Source organism: Chelonoidis abingdonii, chromosome 4 (assembly GCF_003597395.2).
Source record: "Chelonoidis abingdonii isolate Lonesome George chromosome 4, CheloAbing_2.0, whole genome shotgun sequence".
NCBI classification, from domain to species: Eukaryota; Metazoa; Chordata; order Testudines; family Testudinidae; genus Chelonoidis; species Chelonoidis abingdonii.
In genome coordinates, this window is record NC_133772.1 from 123,191,430 (window position 1) to 123,216,057 (window position 24,628).

At 44.1% G+C, this 24,628-nt stretch overlaps 1 protein-coding gene across 2 annotated transcripts in view; it reads right to left on the reverse strand.

Moving 5' to 3' along the window:
- The window catches only part of TC2N (tandem C2 domains, nuclear), a 49,307-nt gene extending 25,981 nt beyond the window's left edge, over window positions 1–23,326 (reverse strand). Inside the window, exons 1-3 of one of the 2 annotated variants that reach the window (XM_032787467.2) lie at window positions 23,138–23,326; window positions 1,056–1,181; window positions 189–419 (exon numbers count right to left, since the gene is read on the reverse strand). In XM_032787467.2, coding sequence (XP_032643358.1) covers window positions 189–419; window positions 1,056–1,122 — 298 coding nt within the window. In that variant the 5' untranslated portion in view covers window positions 1,123–1,181; window positions 23,138–23,326. Of the gene's footprint in view, window positions 1–188; window positions 420–1,055; window positions 1,182–21,771; window positions 22,064–23,137 lie in introns of those variants that run through there. The other variant, XM_032787470.2, reaches the window with a different exon arrangement.
- Between the last annotated feature and the right edge of the window lie 1,302 nt (window positions 23,327–24,628).

Genomic DNA, 24,628 nt, shown 5'->3' on the forward strand with positions numbered 1-24,628 from the left:
CTGGACCTACCTTCAAAATTTTGGTAAGGCAGTGAGATTGGGAAGCATTGGAATCCAAACCAGCATCTGGAGACTGGTCTGATTTACATCGCTTGGGCACAGGCCTAATTAATATATCTGATGAAATGGTGTCATTTTTCTGCTGGGGTTTTTTTGGCACTATTTCACCATTCTGATTTTTAATTTACCTTGAATTTCCCCAACGTGCGACAAACTGCCAAGGTTCTTGGGTTGTACGTAAGCTAGTTTAAGCTGAGGGAGCACAAATGGGACCTGCCTGCCATCTGATGGCAGTTTCGCAAGGAGATAATCCTCGGAACAGCCAACTTGACGCTTCACTGACACAGAAGACAATGGAGGTTTCTCCACAATGTTTTGCCTGTTTTCAGCTGCAGCTTCAGATTCCTTCTCCATGGAAGCTATTAAAAGAAATAAAGTAGTAAGTGCATTCAGTCTGAAGAGATCTTTTGTGTTTAACAGTATCAAGGATTCATAGGGTTTTCTTACTGTCATTGCATATAGGAGCAGCACTGGAAAGTTTACTGATTCTGGAAGCATTTGTATTGTCTCAAAATATGTTGCCACCCAGACTTTATTGTAATAAGCACCTTGCTTTCACTTCAGTTCTTACACTGTATGGTGAAGTCTTGTATCATGATCCAGCAAGAAAAGGAATTAATACACTACATCAATTGAAAGCTGTGATTACAACCTTCCAAAAAGTAGAGCGCTGAATTCTAGACTCTGTTATTTGAGAGAGATAAGACTTTACATGACCCTCGGGGTAACAATGGTTTTGTTTTTGCTGGTATTCCAGGGCCAAACACAACAAGCAGCAGACTTTGTACAATTGTCATTTTCAGTCCCTGATTAATAACGTTTACCAGCATATGCTAACTTTCAAATCAAGGCTATAGTGTAGATGCTGTAAAATAATTCAAGTTAATCCAAAAGAAGTGGATGATTTAGCATTTTATCCCTGAGACGTGTTATTAATGAAGCTTCAACATCAAAACTATTAACCTGCATGTTTATTATTATGGTATGGAACTCACAGTCATTCTTTTCCTTCTCCACGCAGAAACACCCTTTGCAGCAGTTCTTTAGGCATTCTTTTGCCATAGCTTCTAATATTTCAACGTAAGTGAAACACGAACAATGCTCCAACACAGAAGTCAATCCTGAAAACACATACAACATGAGAGTAGCAGAAATTAAAATGCAACACCATTATTTTAAAATTACTGCCACATCACATCCTGAGGCCCAAATCATTGACTTCAATGGGAACAAGAGCAGTACCATTAGGTTTATCGTATTTTAACTAGTTTTTCTTATACATAAAGCATGGAGGTGGAGAAAGGTATCTTAAGATTTGGTGTTTCTAAGCTTGGGACACTGAAGATAAACAAAATGCTTCTTTTCAAGAGTGTGAATGCTCTCCTCACATTCATATGAGCCACTAAGCTCCACAGAATTTATTAGCATTAGTCAAGTCAGTTACAAGATGTTTCTTTTTATCCAACTTCCTTTGTTCATGTAGTCCTTTTATTGTCTAATATTTTCACACACAATTTTACATTACTCAGTGTAAATTCCATATTTTACATATTAACATGTGATATTTATGCATGATACCAAACATTACTTTTTCCATGGAACTACTGCTTTCTCAGGTTGTTTATGTATCAAATGGAAGACCCATTTCATATACAATTGTGTCCTCCACATATACAGAAGAGTGGAAATCGCTGACAGCTTCTAGTAAACTAAGTTTAGAGGAATAAAAGCAAACCTATAACAGTCGGTTAACATTAAAAGTACTTTATGACAGTAATAAATGGCCTCTTATTTAAATGTCTCTTTTGCTCATATGCTTCTGTCTTTTCAGAGAGACTTAAACAGCTGCACTGCCTCCTGTCCCACATTCTAGCTGCCTTATTATTTACACACATCTCAAATGTGCATTTCTTTACAGAAGATAATGAAGACACAATCCCCTCCCTTTGGGGCTACAAGATGAGGTCAAACAAAACATGGAGACAAGCAGAAGGGGTGGGAAAGAACAAATTGAGAAGATGGCAGTTATACAAAAAACAGACTTATGGTTGGTTATCTTAGTCACAGGAAATTATGTTGAACATTCATGTTCCAGTATAGAGACTACTCCCATGTGTGCTTTGAACAGTTTGGTCTTTATTTTTTTTGGTACGCAAAGAGACAGCTAGGGAGCACCACACACTTTGATCAAATGATTTTATTGCTAAATGTCATTTCTATTAACAAATACGGTTTCTATTAGATGCCACCAAATATTCCAATAAATTCCTCCTGGAGCCATTGTAAATTGTATACATCTCGCCTAAGTAAGAAAAAAAACACAGGTGTATTGCCATATGTGACTTTTCTTTCAACTGTATCTATCAGTGGGAAATAAGTGATCAATGGGTACCTAATTATACTAAAGATAAGTATAGCATATATGTTTTAATTTGTTAGCCATGATCATGCATAACCCACATATGGCTTCACTTAGAAGGCTGTGAATTACCTGAGTTCAGGATGGCAAAGTAAATGGAAATACCCTCTCTCTAGATAAAGGTTTGTCATTATTACAATTGCTGCATAAAAGTTCCAGAATAGCTGACTGCAAATGGATATTGCTTCACCAACTCTCTCAACTGGGAGCTGTTGCGGTGAACTGACTAAAGGGAAATACATGTCACATATAGCCCTCTTGCTTTTAGTTTCAGGTGTTTGAAACCCTAGTAAGTCACAAAAATGAATGTTCCACCATGTGGCAAGAGCCTACTGTAATTGTAATTTACTTAAACTTCTCTGCAGGGTTGTGGTTATTTTCAGGAATGAAGCTGGGGATCACAACTTCATCTAATATGGTTTCTTATCTATTTTCCTTCATGCTCAAGATCTCACTGTGGGCCAAGGAGTTAAACACCAGTAGCCTAGTGATTATATATTCAAATATGGTAACTATTATGGGCTCAGAAGCAGCCTGAATATGGGACATGTTTTGCTGAAAGACAGAATGTTACCCAGGAAACTGGAGAACATTCTGCTCCTTTGGAAAAGGAGTTATGGGATCTTTAACTTCCAGCGATAAGCAGGACCTTGGTTTAATATCCCATTCTTAAGAGGACACTTCTCACTGAGCATTAAGGAAGTGATATATACTGTAGGAAGTGGCCTCAGAATCATTAATGAGCTCATTTTACCATGTGGGATTTGAATCTACAATCTTTGGATGTGAGAACACTACCAGTGGATTACACCAATAGATTTTCTGCACATCAATTAAAAAGATGTACAGTATAAGAATTAAACTGTTTATCTGGTTGATGAAGGGAAGCAAGATGCTATATAACATCAAATCTGATGGATTGCCCCTACCCCTTGGGCTCATATCACCTCTTGGCTAAGCATTGTGGAATTAGAGGTTTACTTTACTGATTTTCCTTCCCAGTTTTTATCAGTACGCAACTGGAGCCTATATTCTTCTCTCTTTTTCACAGCGTTTAAACTGGACTTGTAACAGCTGCTAAATTTGCTCTAATCCAGAGGTGGGCAAACTATGGCCAGCAGAACCATCCTGCCTGGCCCTTGAGTTCTGGCCAGGGGAGGGGCCATGGAGACTAGCCCCCGGCCCCTCCCCTGCTGTCCCCCCTCCCCCGCAGCCTCAGCTCACCATGCCACCAGTGCTCTGGGCAGCAGGATCGCAAGCTTCTGCTGGGCAGTGCGGTGGCTTGGCTGACTCCAGAAAGGTAGCGCAGCTGCCAGTCCTGCTGTTCTGAGCAGCAAGGTAAAGGGGCAGGGAGCAGGGGGGTTGCACAAGGGGCAGAAGGTTCCAGGGGACAATCAGGGGACAGGGGGGACTGGAGTCCTGGAGGGCAGCAGTCAGGGGCCAAGGAGCAGGGGGGTTGGATGGGTCGGTGGTTCTGAGGCCAGGCAGTGGGAGGGGACAGATGGGGGCAGGGGACAAGCTGTTTGAGGAGGCGCAGCCTTCCCTACCTGGCCCTCCATACAGTTTCAGATCCCCGAGGTGGCCCTCGGGGCCAAAAAAGTTTGCCCTCCCCTGCTCTAACAATGGTATCTAAGACTTGACAACACTTTGCTTGGGCATAACATTCTCTATCTTAGAATGACCAGGTTGAATTTATTGGCACCACTAGGCACAGAAACCAAAAGTCTTCTAGAACTTCCCTAGGTGTCCAAGGGCAAGAAAACTAATTTTCCACTCATATACCAGAAACAGTTCAGTACATCAGTGGTCTCCAAAGTAGGGTGTGCAAGAGGATCCTTGGGGTTGCACTGCAGGAGGAGTGGTTTGGAGTTTTTTTTTGTTTAGGCAGTTTGGACTGGAGTCCGAGTAGCTTTTTTTTTTTTTTTTTTTCTTGCACTTTGGTAAAAATGGTAGAGCTGGAGCGGCAGGGGGTGCATGCTTAAAAAATTCTTACTGATAGGGTGCACAAAGAAGTTTGGAGACCACTGCAGTACATGACAGTTAAAACAGATCTACTAACTCATACTCCTAACATTACTGAGCAGGACCCATTGTGATACAGAAAAGTTATGCCCATTCATTACCTCAACGAAGAACTACCTCCTTTTCATCACTGTAGTGAGTCCTTTGCTTGGGAAGAAGGACATAAGCATTGTTTTAATGTTTTAATGGACTTTATAATAATAGTAGTATCTTATTTCTGCATCCTAGGCAGATTTTTGTTTTAAATAAAAGCAGGCCAGATTCTGTTAAAATTCAAACAAACTGTGACTTTATCATTTGATTAATGAAAACATGAGGTCAAGTCCAGTGTGGGACCAGCCACACATTTCTATACTGTATTAATGTATGTATAAGAGTAATTCATTATCTACTGTACAGAAACAAACATGCTCAGATAATGCTATTTACACATTAATGTTTTACTAGCAAAGAAATATCAATGGCAAGCTGCAGAGTATATAGACACATACTTAGTACGTCACAGCATTAGTTTAAATTAGACTTTTTTTAAAAAAGAAAGTTCCCAGAGCAAATAGGTAACTAAAAGCCATGTTTGTGCTAGCATTTTCTGTGTTAAAGAACATAATGGTTTCAAAGCAGATGGCATCTTTTGGATAGAGTTTTGAAGCCTCTACTTGTGCCTACAAGCACATTACAGAAACATGTTGAAGGCTTGCTAAGGGACTGATCATCTGAAACGTGGTTTTGACTTCCGTTGCTTAGTGTGTCTGACATGGTTCCTCTGTGATAAAGTGGATGCTCTAAAAACTACTTTTTAAAGCTAACCATAAATAACTAAATATCCTGAATATAGTGAAAGGCTTTACTCTCAAATTCAGATGTCACAGCCCCTTGTTTCCACTTTAGAAACTGAGTAGCAGTTAAAATAATTCAGAATAATTTATCCCCAGTGCACTTAGCTTCTCACTCCTACATTTTCAAAGAGTCATATAGGATTAGGCACACAACTGCCACTGATTTTATGCATCTAGTAGTAGAGAAGTTATGTGGGATAGAGATTTGTTTAACAGGTTCCAGCATTGCCAACTCCCACAATTTTATCAGGACTTTAGCAATTCTGGCATGTTTTTAACTTCTCATGAAAACCTGATCAAAAGCTGCCAACTCATGAATCTTCTCTTATTCAAAATTGAAAATATCTTGTGTTACTGCCCATGGGGCTGAGGACAGCAAGATGGCCGATACTTCCCTACAGTCTGTGTGCACATGGAAGTGAGGCTGCCTGAGAAAGTTGGCTGAGATCTTCCACTGTTTTCAGTGAGACTGAAGCCATGTCCACAGGCAAAATGGCTGCCACTGCAGGGTTCACAGGGCTAGACAGGACACCAGGGCTGTGAGGAGCAGTAGAGACTCTGAAAGGAAGATGGGGAGAATGGAGGGGGCTGATCATGGAATTGCAGGGGAATGGTGGGGGCAGAGAATAGTGATGGCAATCTGATGGGAGGTCTCCCAGCCTGGTGGCAGGCAATGTTGCCAACTTATGAATTGATTGCAAGTCACAGTATTTTGGCACCTGCATGAAGAGATATCACTATGACGTGAATAGCTCCTTCTATCCCACAATTTTCAGGGCTGGGCTTGCGGGCAGAGCTGTGTGTGTGTGAGAGAATCCTGGGGCTGAGGACAGAGAGCTGTCCTGCCACTGAGCCCTACCTTCGTGTATGGTCCTAGAGCAGAGAGAGAGGGGCCTGGGGCAGCAGAATGGGGGAAGGGTGATGATGCTGGTGGATCCTGGATGGAGAAGTCCCAGCCAGTAATAAGAAATGAATGTCTGTTCCCCTCTCATAGGGATAAGGGAAGGAGTTACCACCTGAGCAGCTAGGGAGAGGTGTATATATGTGTTTGTATTGAAGGTTGACTTTTCAACCTGAAATTTCCACACATCGTGGCAGAGGAATAGAGAGGAGTTAAAAAGTCAAAAGAGACCTAAACAAAAAAAACAAGGATTTGTTTGTTTAAAAATACCTTGTGATTTTTTGGGGCAAGTCTCAATTTTAGAGGGTTCTGACTCATGATTTTGGTTCTCTTAAGATTGGCAATACTGACTTTCTGTTGTATATACACTATTTAATAAAAAAAAATCCTGCTGGGGAGTAGTATAGGACTGTCCTTATAGGTTCCAATAATTATCAAGTACTGCATGATTTAGGTGCTGGCTGTAAAGAAGGAAGGATTCTGTAAACCAGAACCCTTTGCTCAGACATCTAGTTACAAGTTTTCAGTACAGTGCCTCACTACTGTACTCACATATAAATGAGGGCCAATCTATATTTAGCTCCAAATTGAAAGAAACACTTATAAAATAGCAAAAATATACGTTAAGCACACAAGAGATTGATGTTCCACTGCACCAAAGAAAGGCTGTGTCAGCATCAGGAATCCTGCTCTTTGGGGCCCCATTTTGTTAGGTCTACACATACACAGAGAGTCCCTGCTGGGAAGAGCTTACTGTGTAAAAATAGGTAAGACAGACAAAGGGAATGGAGGAAAGGAAGAGTTGTTATCCTCAATTTACAGATCAGGAACAGAGATATTAAGTGACTTGCCTAAGGTCACACAGGAAGACTGTAGCAGAACAGAAATGAACCCAGCTCTCCTGAGTGCCAATCCAGTGCTTTATCCACAAAGCCCAATCTTTCCTCACACCACATCTCAATATGAATTTGACTCTCTTGTAAGCTTTATCTTCCCCGATCATCCAACAGTTGGATAATCAAATATAACTCAGTGGTAGTCCTCTTACAAAACATATAAAGTGAAAGGGAAAGTCCAATTATTCCCCTAGCAACATGGAAGACAAGATGAAAGAATATAGTTTAAAAAACAATAACTCACACAATCCAGAGAATTAAATCACCGCTATTTTAATTTACTTAAACCAGAAAGGATAATTACCTTAATGATTTCCAGGTTTCTCAGACACAAATTTTAAATGAGTTAAATCAGATAAACTGGATATCAAAGACTTTACTGCCAGATGCTTTCAGAATAATTGCAAGACATGAGACACAAATGTTTGGACAGAGATGCAAATATTTTCAACAACTCATTAAATAAACTGAACAGGATCGGAAATAGCTGAATGTAGTATAAATATTCAAGGCTGGAAGTGGTCTCAAAGAAATGTCAGATTTGTTTTTGTCCCATGATGCAAATATATTGTTTAAAAAAATTAGAGCTAGAATAGCTTGTTTATTTAACAATAAATACTGCTTTTTGGAGGTGGACAGGTGTTTTTAAATGAAGATAAAAGTGAAACATTCTGATCCCTGACTGGATCTGCCATACTGCAGTTTCCCAAAGGATTACATTTAGAGGAAAGGACCGGCACTAGTATTTTTAGTGCCCTAGGCGCACGGCCGTTTCGCCGCCCCACACACTGGTCCCGTGGCTCCGGTAGAGCTGCTGCAGTCGCGCCTGCGGCAGCTCCACTGGAGCCGCGGGACCAGGGGACCCACCGCAGGCAGGACTGCGGCAGGTCAACCGGAGCCGCCTGCCACCCCACCCCGGCAAAATGCCACGCCCCAATAATCCTGGCACCCTAGGTGATTGCCTAGGCCGCCTAAATGGAAACGCTGGCCCTGTTAGAGGACACACCAAAACAGTTATGAGATTTATTTCTAGCCTAAAATACATATAGCAACTCATTCCCAGACCTCCATTCCACAAGTACATTACAGCAGTACTGCAAATAGCAACTTGTCCTGGCAAAATAGGAAGTATTCAGCAAAATAACTAGGAGGAGGAATGGTCAGTACTTGTTAGCCATCTGAGGGCAAATGCTCAGCTGACATAGGTGGCCATAGCTCCACTGACTTCATTAGCACTGGGAGCATATCCCAGCTGACCATCTGCCCCTTGAACAGTGCCACTTTGGACTTTATCACTCCCTCACCAGGTACTGATCACGCAAGCCTCTGTTTTCCCTGTTGGCTGGATCTCAATCCTAGGAGATCCAGTCCACTTTAAGCCTTGTAAATCCTGCAAAGAGCACAGTGGTAACACCACACATCACTGGAGGTCTAAGAAAACACACTACAACAAAAGCTGCTTCCACTGCAGGCTGGAAAGGTTCCCTCAGACACTCCGTGCATGTCTTAGCAGGACGAACTGGTTGCAGCCAAATGTCAGGTGGGTTCCTGGGGAGTAGCTGTGTACGTGATGCTGGGCTAGGGAGACCATGCAATGGGAAAGGGAAGGCTCCTAGATTAAAATATCAAGGAACTGGAGGAGCAGAGCAAATGGTTTTGAGAAATTTGCCTTCAGACAAAGTAGCGCAGGGTAAGCACATGTATTCATTGTTCACCACATCTGTAAGCCAAAGTGAGTGTGTGGTAAAGTCTTGCTTGTTCAGTTCTGTAGCTAGGCCTGGCTGGTTCAGACCATACAGGTAGAATATGCTGTCACTTTGGGTAGATCTAAACTTGACTTTTTAATTGTGTACGAACAGTTGTTAATATGCCAGACACAAACATTAGTTCCTAGCTGAGTTTAACCATAGGCAGCAGAAGGTTGTTTCAGTAGGAATCAAACACTTGTGTCCTGTCTAAAGTTACCATTACTCAATTCTAGTGAATGCAAGTTAAACAAGTAAAAATTCAAGTGTATATAGACTACTGAATTCTGCTGGTAGAGGTTACTCTGTATGTAACTACAGCCTGGTAGGGAGGGATGCTGACAGGTTTGCCTGGAGTAGCAGAACCCTGACAATCAGTAATACTTATAGCAAGCTAGTTGTTAAGTATCTACTCACCAAGGACCCTACTCTTGCCTACATAGATAAAACTTAGAGCGTGGAAACCCTGGGAGTTTGCATACAGAGTCTTTTTCCAATTCTTCTGTCTTGTGGGAAAATGCAGGGAGGACATTTGTTCCCATCCCCAGAAAGAGACAGGAGATGTAGCCCCTCAAACCAATGGATCTTGGAAGAGATGCCAAAAGGGTTAGAGTAAAAATAGAAAAGTTCCCGAGAAGGGCAATGAAAATTATTACAGGCAGAAAGTCTTGCATGTGAGGATGTGACAAAGTAAATCTGGCTTTGCTATTAAGCCTCTCATAATATGAGAAACAAGATGACACACCATAAAAAGAATAAATTTCCAACTGAAAAAAAGTCATGGAATTTTTAATACACACACACAAAGCTATGATGGACTCTCACAAAACAGTACTGAGGCAGAGAGCATAGCAGGGTTTAAAAAAATCCCATTTAAATATGAGTAATAAAAATACAGTTACACAGGGTAAGATAAAATGGCTTGCTGCAAACAAACCACTAACTGCCTGGGGCTAGGAAGAAATGTCCCACTTGCTTAGGTTATTGTATAATGGTCCAGTGTGGGGGCTTTATACTTTCACATAAAGCATCTGGTACTAGCAATGGTCAGAGACAGGATACAGGACTAGATGAAATATTGGTCGGCAGCAGCATGGCAGTATCCATGTTCCTCAAGGCCTCTCTTGTATTGAGGATACCCTGACATTGGAAATGAATGCCCTTGACTGAGAGATGTAGACCAGATCTGCTAGATCAGAGTCACTGCTGGGGCTCTACTCTCCCACTACAGGATATGAGTAACACTGCATGAAGTCAGCAGGATTTATATCCTGCAATGTGGAAAACTGGGACCCCTGGCTACCTCAGCCTTTGATCTCCTGGAAGCGCTGCTTTGGTGCTTGCTGAGCAGCTGCCAGGACATAGACAACTACATATTTGTATCAGATGCTTAAGTGCCAGCTGCTGTGATGAGTCAACCAGAGCCATCTCATCATCTCAGGATCAGAGAAGGAAGGAGGCTGAAGTTTAAAACTACATTTAAATATACTACTCATAACATCCATTTAAAAGTTAAAATGTCTGAGGTTTTCTCTTACGTGTAATTAACTACTTTAATTGGATCCATAGAAACGGAGGGAACATTCTTATTTTGTTTAGTTTTCAAGACTGGTGGGAGCGAGAAGAAACTGATGCAGGGTGGGAGGGTCCATAGAGTTCCCAGTGCTTTTTCTTTTGAGCCTGACAAGTGGCTCCTTCTGGGGCCTGACCACAAAGAAGATATTTTCTCCTTCTGTGCATACAAGTAGTTGGATTTCTGAGGCTGCGCAGCAGGACATAGTTCTGATCATCTTCAACATGCCCACCATTCTGTTTCTTTCCTTAATCATCATGCAGCCCACCCATCATGTTTCCACTGGTGAGTCCTCTGCTTGAAACTTGTACACACACAAAAACACCAACACCACTCTCCTGCAGGCATCAGACTCTCCTCTCCAGAATGCTTCCCAAACATAATGAGGATAATCCTCGTCTACAATAGAATCATGGATTTTAAGGCCAAAGGGACCATTGCGATCATCTAGTCTGACCCTCTATATAATACAATACAAGTCAGAGAATTACAGCCACTTATTCTTGCATCAAGTGCAGTATATGACTGAACTAGGGCAAGTCCCTCAGCGAGATGGAGTCTTTATATCAAGGCTGGACAACAAAATCAACCATTGGAACATATAATCAAGGAATGCGGTAAATTACCTTCACTGTTGAAAATTTTTCTATCTTTTATGCCTTTGCCCACTAGATTAACAGAAATATTAAATATCAGATATCTTCTCCCCACATAGGCATGTATAGACCAAATAACCTCGTAGACTTCTCTTTGATAAACAGATTGAGCTCCTTAGGTTCCCACAGTATGTCCTCCATGTAAATTTAAACCTACAACTGGGTGAATAACTGATTTGTTTGTTTGCTGGCAGTGCAGTGCGGGCAACCCAAACCAAATCCAAAAATGGCAATAAAAAAAAAAAGTAAATTGAACACTCACCTGGGCTGTGGAAGACTTGGGTTCAACTCCCCACCCCTCTGCTTGATGTGGAGAAGGGATTTAAACTTGGGTCTCCCACTTTGTAGGAGAGCACCCTGGCCATAGGGGTAGGGGATATTCTGGCAAAGAACTCCCTCTAACTCTCCTGTTGAAGCTGTTCTACTGTGTGTAAATAAAGAGTCACTGGAGCATTGACTTGAACGTGGGTTTCCCCACATCCTACGTGATTGTCCTAACCACCAGGCTCGAGTGTCATTTTCATTCTCGTTCCCTAGCCCAATGACCCCATTGCCATTATGAATGATCTCCAATCTTCCCCATCCCTCCATTAACTGCCTCAGACAGAACCTTCCAGATTCAGATAGGGATGACTGCTATTCTCACCAGGGGAAGACAGCCACAGCTAAAATTAAACTAAAAAGTATTTGTGACCAACGATTTGTCCTGCATTTTGTTGCTAGCATTCATGATGTGTCTAGAAAGTACTGATATTACTATCAACTTCCGCAGGTTGCCAGCCAAGGTGGAAGAAAAGCATCAGCTCAGGAAGCAGTCTTTAGCTGGGGTATAATATACAAATAAGCTCTGTGTTGCTATTGTGCAACAGAGCTAATAGTAGGCAACCAAAAATCACAGGCCAGATACAGATACTACAGTTCCCTCTGCTGCAGAAACAATTTCAGGTTTTCTAGCATCCCAGTTCTTAACAGTCAAACCCAGGCCTCATTTAAAATGTCCACATCATTCCAGATGGATAATATCACACAAGAGTTCGTCCAGCAACACAACAAAAGCAGAAATGTTCTTAAAGAAAGTATTCTGTGGAATCCTCAAATGGGAGACTCTTTATGACCCTACTCTGAGCAAATCTCTAATGCAGTGATTCTCAATCTGTCCAGAGGCCTGTTACCCCTTTCAGAAGTCTGATTTGTCTTGTGTACCTCCAAGTTTCACCATACTTAAAAACTACTTGCTTACAAAAATCAGACATAAAAATACAAAAGCTTCATAGAACATTTACTGAAAAGTTGCTTGCTTTCTCTTTTAACCATATTACAAAATAAATCAATTGGAATATAAATAGCATACTTACATTTCAGTGTATAGTATATAGAGAAGTATAAACAAGTAATTATGTGAAATTTTAGTTTGTACTGACATCACTAGTGTTTTTTACATAGCCTTTTTGTAAAACTAGGCAAATCTCTAGAGGAGTTGATGTACCCCCTGGAAGACCTGTGCGTACTCCGATGGGTACACACACCCTGGTTCAGAACCACTGATATAAGGCACTGTGTACATGAAGAAGATGTTACATTTGATTAGTCTGTTCACTGTAGAAACAGTGAACTAACTATATTGAACTGAACTCTCACCGCTTTGTTATGCTAGTTTAAAGTACTTCCTTTATGAATCTCTGCATACACAGCTCTGTGCTTGTTCAAATTAACCATGAAGCTTTCTGGGCAGATATCCTGTGGTACAATGCTCTGCTACTCATCTGTGTGCAGCGATATTCTCACAGTGTGCTGTGGGATGCCTACTAGAACTTACAGGAATTCTGGGACTTAGTGTCAAACTCCCATCATTCCTCTCCTGGCATGTGTAATTTGCCAGTGCCATTTTCGCATTGCTGTCAGGCAGCACAGAAGACATGCACTGTGATCAGATGATTTTTTTCCCCTCAATTTCCTCAAACTTTATCAGCAGAGTTATGATTTTTTTTATGTTTCATAGGTAACAGATAACACAGCTTGAGTTTAAAAAATAACCAAGAATATAGTGCAAACACAAAAGCAATGGAACCGTGGCACGCTCATAGTGTAGCGTGCTCACACGCTCCTGTAAACTATTTTCTCCAGGGTGGTGGATTGCAATGGGAAGAGCCTGAAATTTAGTTGCTTGAAATGGTGATCCCAGTATGGCATGCTCCCCATAGCTTGCAGGACAGTGCTAGGATCAGGCACTGTCCTTGACCTTTGTAACAGAAGGTGCTGCACTGCAGCTACTGCCTCTGCACTGGTTGCATCACATTTTCCAGGGCCACACTCCCTTTTGAGCCTCTGAGTGTGCGCCAGGAAGCCATTCCCTCCACACTTCAGGGCTTCCCAGCCCTCTGTGGGCTGCAGTCATTCATCCTTTGAACACTGCCTCTTGCCTTTTTCTCCTTCTGAGGTTTGTCCCTCTTTTGGGAGGTGATAAGTCCCCTGTATGTGCAAGCTGGGGCATTGCAGGTGCTGAGGGAAGTCAGAAACAGCCCAAGTATTTATCTTCCCAATCCTAGTTGCTGTGCCAGCACTGATAAAGGGCTGCTTTTCCCACCATTTTTGGATGCCATTCCCATCTCCTCTTCCCATGCTGGGGTTTGCTTTGAGACATATGGTGTTTTTCAAGTTTCCCCCACCTTGTATAGCGCCATAAAAATGTCAGGTGGGTGTAGGCAGCCTAGCACTTACATGTGCACTTCTGCAGGCTTTTCATATCCCTCTGATACAAATTCCCCAGAACACACAGAAGGGTCCTATTCAAAAAGACAATGGGCAAAGCAGAAAGCTACACAGCCCTGTTATTGGCTAGGAGGGTGATGCTCCAATTGCTGCAGGAGTCGAAGGAGGGAAACACTAGCTATATACAGGTGTCCCAGCAGAGGTGCATTGCCTTCTGTCTTAGGAATGTATATAGCCCCTATCACAATAGTATTGAATGCCTCAACAGCCCTGTGGAGGTAGAGGATTATTCTTATTCCCATTTCACAGATGGGGAACTGAGACACAGAGAAGCTAAGTGACTTGGCCAAGGTCACATGGGAAGTCTGTGGTGGGGCAGGGAACTGAATTAGCGTGCCTCAAATCCTAGACTAGGGTTCTAATCATTGGACCATCCAACCTCTCCATCCTTCTATGTAAATTTGTGCACACCGAAAGAGCACTGTCTGTGTCTTAAATTCTCTTTATGACACTCCTCCCTCAGTATAAGGTGCACTGCCAAATATATAAAACTGCCGTACTTCTTCTGAACCCAAGAGTTCCAGATAGCCAGGAATCAATGCCTTATGGCTTAAAAACGTCTACACATTCTGAAATATCTTTGAAGGCTGGTTCGGGGAATTTCTCAAAATCTCACACTAGCTAAAAGCTGAGGGCATTTGTAGAACTTTGAGCCAAGCTTTTTTCTATTGCTGTATCTGCCACGCAAAGCATTTGATTTTTAATCACCATGGTGCTGACAGCTTCAAGTGATGAGAGAGGTTCCACAACAGCAAGCAGCTCAGGAAGGGGACTTAGGGTGGCAAGTGTGGCCAGTGGTGGTGGGCTCAGATACTATAGGGAACTAAAACTTGATAGTGTTGATTCTCTGGTGTAGATGCCATTTTGAACATAGTTGGGATGGGGGTTAAAATGCCAAGCAGCTGGAGAGAGACTCCCAGCTCCATTGAACATAGTGGTGGACAGCTGGTATCCAGAAAAAGTTGTTTTGTAATACAGCCCATAATGCTGACTGCTACAGCTACCCTTTGCAGCATTATCAGGCTGGCTGTTGGTAAAGCTCTGTTCCACTGCAGGGGGTTCCTGGGTAATCTCTGAATCTGCTGGGTCACACAGTTCTTGCCTGCCCAGAAAATAAATCTCTCCTACTTAGATCCCCTGGATTTTAGGGCAGTCAAAAGCATCTTCTGGGGATTTTGGCTGCTTTCTGGAAAGCTTTCCATCACATCAATTTTGTGTCGTGGCGGTGGCATGAGCATCCCTTCGAAAAATGCAATTCCAGGTACTAACATTATGGGCAGGTAGTGGGAGCATTACTAGAGGTCCTGTTCTGGTCCTTTGCCTTGTGCTGGTGCTCCTGGGCTTTGAATCAGCACCGGCCTCACCTCCAGGAACGTTCCCTCATCTTCATTTGCTCAGAAAGAATCTGGTAAATGTCTGCATTCTGGTGACTTCTCCAGATTGGATTGAACATGCAGCTCTCCAAAGAGGGCTGGCAATCCCAGGAGCTTTGCAAAGGTCTACATGGAAGCAGGGACGGGGGAGCATAGCTGCTATATGACTAGGTGTGTGACCTCACCTGATATCCATAAGGGTTACACCTGGTTAAGTGCTAATGTAACCCACACACCTCCTGGGTGTAATGTTCTGTTCTATCTAGTAGCACCGAGACCACTTAGGGTACATCTATACTACTTGCCAGATAGTAATTGATCCGCGAATCGATGCCTGAATTCCACCTCAGCAGGAGGAGTAAGCAGTGTTGAGGGGGGAGCCGTGGCAGTCGACTCAGCGCCGTGAGGACGGTCAGGTAAGTCGAACTAAGATACTTCGACTTCAGCTCCGCGAATAAAATAGCTGAAGTTGTGTATCTTAGATCTATTCCCCCCCTCCCATCCCCAGTGTAGATCAGCCCACAGAAAGAGAAAATGAGTCTGCCCTGCAGCCTTAGCTAACAGCCAGTTGGCTTTTAGTACATGCAGTAGAGCAGGAGTCAGCAACCTTTCAGAAGTGGTGTGCAGAGTTGTCGTTTATTCATTCTGATTTAAGGTTTCATGTGCCAGTAATACATTTTAACATTTTGAGGAGGTCTCTTTCTATAAGTCTATAATGTATAACTAAACTATTATTGTATATAAAGTAAGGTTTTAAAAATGTTTAAGAAGATTCACTTAAAAAGAAAATTAAAATGCAGAGCCCCCCAGACCAGTGGCCAGGACCCAGGTAGTGTGAGTGCCACTGAAAATCAGCTCACATGCCCCCTTTGGCACATGTGCCATAGGTTGCTCACCCCTGCAGTAGAGGCTCATGCACTAAATTCCAGAGGTCTCTGGTTTGATCCCGTCCGCTGATAACCAGGGTCTGTCAGCATTACACTAACATTTAAACAGAGAGATGACACCCAATTAAGAAGACTCTGAAGCAGTGGAGGCTGATTGAGGTGTGACACAGGGCAGTGTGGGATAGCATTGGGAAGACTGCCAGCAGTAGAATAGTTAGGAAAGGGACCACATGTACCTTAAAGTGAACAAACTCAGTGCAAAAGTAGAGTTACTCCTGTTCCAAGAGGGATCACTTGCTGCAGCCTAAGACACTAAAGAATTTTCCTAACCATTTTTTTTTAAAATGTGTGTTGCCACCGTGAAGCAAACAAACTACAGTTACTCTGATGTAACATCCATGTGCAGACAAGCCCCAAAGGAAGCTGGTTTGTTGATAACAGAAATACGGTTCACTGTGGTTCTACTGTTCATTTCACTGGCTCCTGTGCTGAGGGGGCATATAGGTATGGCTGAACTACCACAGTGGCCTGTGAATGGGTTTTTGCCTGCAGCAGAATAGCCGATACCATTTGACTACGTGCTTGGCCAAAAGTAACTTGTTCAGATGTCTCTGCCCTTACAAAGAAAATGTACATACACATTTCCCTCCAGGCAGGCCTTTTTAACCTAACTCTGCAAGATGAGCACTGGTATAGTCTAGCTTTAGCTCTATGGGTTAGCAGCTGCTTCATCAGGCAGAGAGCTTAGAAGTACTGGGGAAGGCAGATAAAACACCTCACCTGCCCACCCCAAACCAATACATCTGTGCACAGAGCCCAGGAACGGACCACCAGCATAGTAATAAGGCACAAAGTAAAACTGAATTGCTGCTGGCTACTTCCCTGAAGAAAAATAAAGTTGAGCAAGTGTGCGTTTGAACCTTTGCAGCTGCAGGAACAATTGCCCCTGCTCTTAAGACACCCCTTGGAGAAGGGGAAAGTAAACTTTGGCAGGAGAACACTATGGGCAGTTGTTCCTATGACACGGCCCCAAAGGACAACTCTACTTTGACCCACACATCCCTCCCCCCGACCCCAATAGTCACAAGAATGGAGGCAATCTTTCCCTGATGCGGGGCCAGCGTTCTTTGGAGAGACAAAAACTAACTGAAAAACGTGAAAGAGCATCTTCTTAAGCTTAGACTTTTTTAAAAGCCCCTTGGAGGAAAACACTGCAGCAAGAGGAGCCTCCAGTGACTTGAGCAGCTGTTTGCTGGTGTCCAAACCACGTTTTTTTTTTTAGTTAGCATTATAGTCTTGCACCTGCAGTTCTTAAATACAGTCATCATCCAAGTCCTAGTAACCAGATGATTAAATAGTTTAAAAAGGGCCAGAAGCATAATATCCATAAATCTCAGCCAATTCTTCACGTGCAAGATTAGTTCAAATATAAAGAAAAGGGCATTATAAAGTGGTCCCATGATAATGCTTAAAACCTATTTTTTTAAATATACTGAAACACGCACGACCCAGCCATGGCCTGAAATAGCTGTTAGAGGTACTGTAGCCATGTGCCTAACACAACATTAGGCAAGTACCACTGCAATTCTTGTATTGATAACATTGTTCCTGAGAGCTGGAGATATGTTCACTGACTTGGACAAGAAAGGACAGTGAAATAAGTTATGGAAGTGGTTAATGCAAATGAATGAAGCCATTATGTTGGATAGTATGATCATTCAGATTCGGATGGGGCTGGCAATGAAAGAAAACTCTGAGAATGAAACTTCTGCAAAAACAACATGACTTTTAGTGACAATATGGCAGTAGTTCCCACATGAGAGGCTTCATCCATTCTAACACAGCAGACTATTGACTTCATTTATCCTAGTCATCAATGGTTACTTTATAATCTAGTTTAAGTATAAGGGGTTTACTTTATCTAACATATTCTAAACATTGTGATTCCAAGATGTTTTTGCACCCAGACATCTCTCTCCTCTTTCTTACGTGAGATGGAAGAAGAATAGCGAGAGAATAAAACTATCAGGTATTCTGCTATGCCTTTGATACTTGAAGAACTGGAGCCATATGTAAGCATTCACAAACACTATAACCAGGAGAGAATACTGTAGGCAGAAGGGATCTTATCACTTCGGGGTCTTAGGCTAGACTTGAGGGCCTAACTTAGAAAATGTGTCCCTTAGTGACTTACTCAATGTAACACACTAAGCAGAGCATTGAATAGAATCCAGATCTGTTGAGCCCCAAGACTATGCAAGATACACCTAAGATACTTTTGGTGTATGGGTGGACAGCTCACGAAAATGAACTCCTCACTAGAGCTGGTCAAATATTTTCAATTTTCACTAGAGTACAGAATTTCCTGACAAATTCAGGGGTGCAATCCAGAGACAAGATAAGCATCAGCATTTATAGTGAGGGTGGTTTTTATTATAAATTATTAAAGCACTGACCAGGTAAAACCTAGCTAAGGTGATGGGCAGACAAACACACATACTGAGCAAAGATGTGACCTAGGTAACTCTGTATGTTCTGATGGGCTAACATAGCTAGGAGACATTATGTAGTATAGATAGGTTCAAACCAAACCCAGGATCTGACTCTCCTCCCAGTTTAGGCTCCAATCCTACATATATTTATGCTCACGTTTAGTTATATTCACAAGTAAACCTTTGCAGTTCAATGGAACTACTCCTATGAGTAAAGTTAAGCATGTGCATAACTATTTGCAGGATCAGGTCCTCTGGGAAATCCATAAGCAAATTCTTATTCAGAATGCAATCTCTCTCTCATACCCACTAAAGCCACCGCCTCTCATATTTACATAAAATGTATCCCCAATCTCTGACTGTTCTAAGGGTCACAATGCAAATCTTCCAATTATGTTTGTTTGCTATCCAAGCAAAATTTATTTAGAACATTTTAATTGTCTTTCACACACACATCCCATTATCATTAACAATTCTCTCACCATCTAGGTGGCTGGAGGAAGAGAGGGCTCATCCACTGATGCAATCATCAGGCTGCCAGGGATACTGAGTAGTGTTATTCACTGGGTGAATAACAGGATTTAACACAATGTGCTCTTTGAAGTTAGTGAGAGTTTGACCCTTGACTTCAAAAGGAGCAGGTCTCAAGTTCTGTGTTTGGGGAGTTAGGGATTTGTCTGAGGAAGATTAGAGTGAGGTTATTTACCAGATTTAAGGCATGTAAATGTAGAAATGTAGTAATGTAGTAGATTATTCTAAATAGAGTTAGCTAGGTTGCAAAATTAAATAAAAGCCTAACGTAAGAAGGGAATGAGTAGTTTTGGTAATGGTCAGAAAATACCCACTGATTGAGATGGCAGTGTTTATTTCAATTAATCACGCAAAGTCAAAATTAAGAGTATTATTGTCAGTTGAACTCAGAGTGCAGGAATGAACATCTTTGAACACAAACTACTTCTGCTTAAATCTAATATGATTGTAATAAAAACAAAAGCCCCAATATTGCAAGCTGTAGCACACAGATGGATTTCTTCAGTTCCATTGACTCAATTTGACTTCCCACTCAAGTCAATGGAAGTTGTGAGTCCTCAGCATCTCTCATGAACTGATAATTGGTTATCACTAATGTCTACAACTGATACTTTGCCAACTAAAATTACACAGAACTATCTTTATCCCACTAGCAAAAGTGACAAAGATTCAGAGAAGTTATAAAAATTAATGCCCTGATCCAGCAAACACTTATGCATGTCTAACTTTACACACATGCATCCGACGAAGTGGGTATTCACCCATGAAAGCTCATGGTCCAATACGTCTGTTAGTCTATAAGGTGCCACAGGACTCTGTCTCTTTTTACAGATCCAGACTACCCCTCTAATACTTTACACACATGAACAGTCTCATATGTAAAGTTAAGCACAAAACAGTTCTCAAGATCAGTGCACTAGTTTATTTTCCTTGCACAGGAACCTTGCATATATCAGCATGGAATGATAATCTGCACTCTAATATTTTAGATTTGGTATATTTTATATATATATAAAACTTAATGTACATACATGTCAATTCATATTCCAATCAGCTCTTAATATTTACATTTTTAATCACCAACAAACCAAGTGGTTACAGTTAAAGGATGGCCCTAATCAGAAATTTCTCCAACACCATCTCCTAACTCTGTTCCTAGTCACTCTTAGGAACACTTCTTGCAATAGCCAGGCACAGCATGAATTACAGAGCGCATTGCGTGGCAGTGTGGGTTTACAATAATGTAGTTCTTGTGAAACTTGTAGAGCTAAACTTTAGTCTTCAGATTAGTGATTATATAAGGGGCAGGGGGGAAAGAGAATTAACTCAATTGTTTCTAGAACCCAACCATTGACTGTGGGGATTGTCTGACACTCCTTCAAAATAAGTGCTTTATCAGTTATGTAACTACATTGCCAACGCACTCCTGCAATTTGCCAAAAAGAGCAGGCGGGCTGCATCTAGCAAAGAGAAGGCAATATTACAATATAATGCCAATGCCCTGGATACTTTCCCTAATGTTAGAGTGCAACAATACAAGATACCGGGTTGTTGCTGGCATAGGCCTGTTTTCTTTTTTAGGCCTCTGAAGAACAGAGCAACATCATTCACTAACAGGGAAGAGTTTTTTATTTTAAAGTGAGCACATGTTAGAATCATAGAATAAGAGGTTGGAAGGGACCTCAGGAGGTCATCTAGTCCAACCCCCTGCTCAAAGCAGGACCAATCCACAACTAAATCATCCCAGCCAGGGCTTTGTCAAGCCTGATCTTAAAACCCTCTAAGAAAGGAGATTCCACCACCTCCCTAGGTAACCCATTCCAGAGCTTCACCGCTGAGTGAAAAAGTTTTTCCTAACATCCAACCTAACCCTCCCCCACTGCAACTTGAGACCATTACTCCTTGTTCTGTCATCTGCTACCACTGAGAACAGTGTTCAGAAGACCTGGGCCTTGGTTTTCAGACTGGGTAAGTAACCAAGCACATGCTGCTACTGCCAGAGCTGGCTTTAGGAAGTGCGGGTCCCAATTCGAACAGTTTCGATGGGGCCCAGGCAAGGATGACTTTAAAACAAACAAAAAAAAAAACACGTAAAAAACACACATGGGACTTGTACTCACCAGGCAGTGCTCCCAGTGTTCAGCGGCACTTTGGCAGCAGGTCCTTCAATCGCTCCAGGTCTTCGGTGGCACTGAAGGACCCGCCACCAAAGCGCCGCCGAAGACCCGAAGCACCACCAGGTGAGTAAAAATTAAAAAGGCGCCTCTAGCCAGGGAAGGGATTCTCACTGGGCGCAGGGCCCGATTCAGGGGAATTGGTGGAATATGCCTAAAGCCGGCCCTGGCTGCTGGCCCCTTACCACAGGGTCAGGTTTCAGTTAGAGGCTTTGGCTGCACTTTAGTGCAACAGGAAAACCTTTCTGACCCGCGAAGCCGTGGCCAGCCTGGGCCAAGCTGACTGCGGGAAAGCCCAGAGCTTTACCCCAGGGGACTTTAGAGCCTCCTCAGACAGAGCAGCAAGACGTCCCCCGTCAGGCGAGACGGCACCAAAAATCCCAAGGAGAGGGGCGGCCCCGGGCAGTGGCAGCGCCGCCGGCGACTGGGTTGGTTACCTGGGCAATCTTCCCCTGGGCAGGGCGGCTCCGCATCCTCCTCCCGGCGGGCGGCGGGCGGCGCAGCTGAGCGGCCTCGCGGGAGACACCTGACTTCTCCCGAGGGCGCCGGGAGCAGACAGAGGCTAGGGGCTGGCTGCGGTGTGAGACTCACCGCCAACTTCTCCCCTCCTCACAGGGGTCAGGGCTTGGCAAAACCGCTGCGGAGCTTCCTCTGGGCGGGCAGGACACTTGGCAGCTGGGGGCCGGGCTCCCTCGCCATGCTGCAGAGCGGACGGCGCTTGCACCTGCTCTCCCCCAGCGCCTCTCCCCCAGCTTCCCCGGCACCCAGCTGGCTCGAGCCCTCACTCCCCCTGCACCCAGCTGGCTCGAGCCCTCAATCCGCGGTGTCTGTCCCTCACTCCCCCTGCACCCAGCTGGCTGGAGCCTTCAATCTCCAGTGTCTGTCCCTCACTCCCCCTGCACCCAGCTGGCTGGAGCCTTCAATCTCCAGTGTCTGTCCCTCACTCCCCCTGCACCCAGCTGGCTCGAACCCTCAATGCCCGGTGTCTCTCCCTCACTCCCCCTGCACCCAGCTGGCTCGAGCCCTCAATGCCCGGTGTCTCTCCCTCACTTCCCCTGCACCCAGCTGGCTCGAGCCCTCAATGCCCGGTGTCTGTCCCCTCACTCCCCCTGCACCCAGCTGGCTGGAGCCTTCAATCCCCAGCGTCTGTCCCTCACTCCCCCTGCACCCAGCTGGCTGGAGCCTTCAATCTCCAGTGTCTGTCCCTCACTCCCCCTGCACCCAGCTGGCTCGAACCCTCAATGCCCGGTGTCTCTCCCTCACTCCCCCTGCACCCAGCTGGCTCGAGCCCTCAATGCCCGGTGTCTCTCCCTCACTTCCCCTGCACCCAGCTGGCTCGAGCCCTCAATGCCCGGTGTCTGTCCCCTCACTCCCCCTGCACCCAGCTGGCTGGAGCCTTCAATCCCCAGCGTCTGTTCCTCACTCCCCCTGCACCTAGCTGGCTCTGTGCCTAGCGTCTGTCCCTTGCACACAGGTAGCTTTAGGACTCAATGCCCAACATTTATCTCCCAGCCTGCTCTGCACAGCTGGCTACTACCCCACAGCTGTCGCAACGCACCCAGCTCCTGGACCTTGCCCCAGCTACCTGCAGGCTCACTGCGGGTTCCTCCCACCTTCAGCCTCTCCCCGACTCTCCTGTACGCAGCTGGCTCTAAGCTTTCACTGCCAGGGCTTCCCTCGCCTGCCCCGCAACACAGCTGGTGCTGGGCTCAGCCGCTCCCCGCCTGCCTCCCCCTGAACGCGATTCTTGTGCCGCAGCCCTTTACCTTCTTCACTTGCCTCCCCAGGCGCTGGCTTCCTTACCTGCCCAGCGCTCTGCTTGACACCGGCTGCAGCAGCCTTTCCCTTGGGTCCTAACGCCTGACAAGTCTAGGGTGGCAGCGGGGTGGTTTCCAAGCCTGCAGCCCCTGCCCGCTGTAAATCTCAGATGTCTTCCCTCAGTGGAGCAGTTCCCCTTGGTTAGTGATTGATCGCTCTTGTCAGGAGAGGAGGGAGCTGGTTCCCCTGGTAAATTCCCGTCTGCGAGGCTGACCGCAGCGCCTCATAGGTGTGGCTGCTTAGGGGATTTCTCAGAAGGGCAAAACTCAGGAAACATTTCATTAAATTAGCTTCCCTGTTACTGTGGTAGGTAGGTGCCCATCCTGCTCCCACTGAAGTCAATGGCAACATTCCCGAAGAACAAATTAGGACTGGGATTAGGCCCTTAGTATCAGGATTGGGCCCACAAAGTGTGGAGCTGAGTGCAATAAAACCTCTGCAAAAGAGAATATTTAGGGAGGAGTGAATTATTACTTATACTGGTATAATGCCCAGAGGCCCCAGTCAGGAAACAGCTCCCCATTGTGCTAGGCACTCAGGAGCCGCGCCAGGGTTTTTGGCACCCTAGGCGCAGGGCTGGCTAGCCGGTCCCATGGCTCCGGTGTACCTGCTGCAGGCGTGCCTGCAGATGCTCCACCGGAGCCGCGGGACCAGCGGACCCTCCGCAGGCACGCCTGCGGGAGGTCTACTGGAGCAGTCTGCCGCCCTCCCAAATCCTGCTGCCCTAGGCAACTGCCTAGGTGGCCTAAATGGAAGCGCCGGCCCTGTAGGCACTGTACTGTAAAACCCCCCAGTCTTCACAATCTATACAGTGAAGCAATTCAGAATTTTCCCTAGAACATTTGCTCATTTCTAGACTCACTCACTAACAATGTTTCTTGAGATTCCAAAATGTTTACATAGGTTCAGTGTTTAGGTAGGTCCTCTCTTTCCCCCACTTCCCCTTCCTCCAAAAATCAAAACCAGAAATCCCTTGAGAGAGGCTCTACTTGTGGCATTTTCAGCTGTAGAAATGGAAAATAGAGACATCAGGCACTCAGGATTTCCAGTGCAATTCTGCAGAGTCTAGAATTTTGGAAAATTCAAAAAAATCTCCAAATTTTGAGTGATCATACTAAATGGACCTGAACTATAGCGCTTTTGAGGTTTCCCCAGTATGAGAATATTTAAAATTCATATTGTCACAGATCTGATGCCAACTATGAATATCATGTCTGTCAGTATGTTATGTGGCATGGCCACATGAAACTTCAGAGCCTCAACTCTTCCTACTCCAAAAGCATAGGCTCTTAATCTCTGTCACCAGTACAGAGCCAACCCCCACCTGGTTGAGCAGCCCTTATTCTCTCCAGCAGAGGGCACACTAGCTAGTATGCTACAATATTTTAAAGGCATAAAAGTAATTTGCTACTATTTCTAAAACATCTGTTTGTCTGAAGCTTACTTTAAATAAATCTTTCAAGGCATCACTTTACG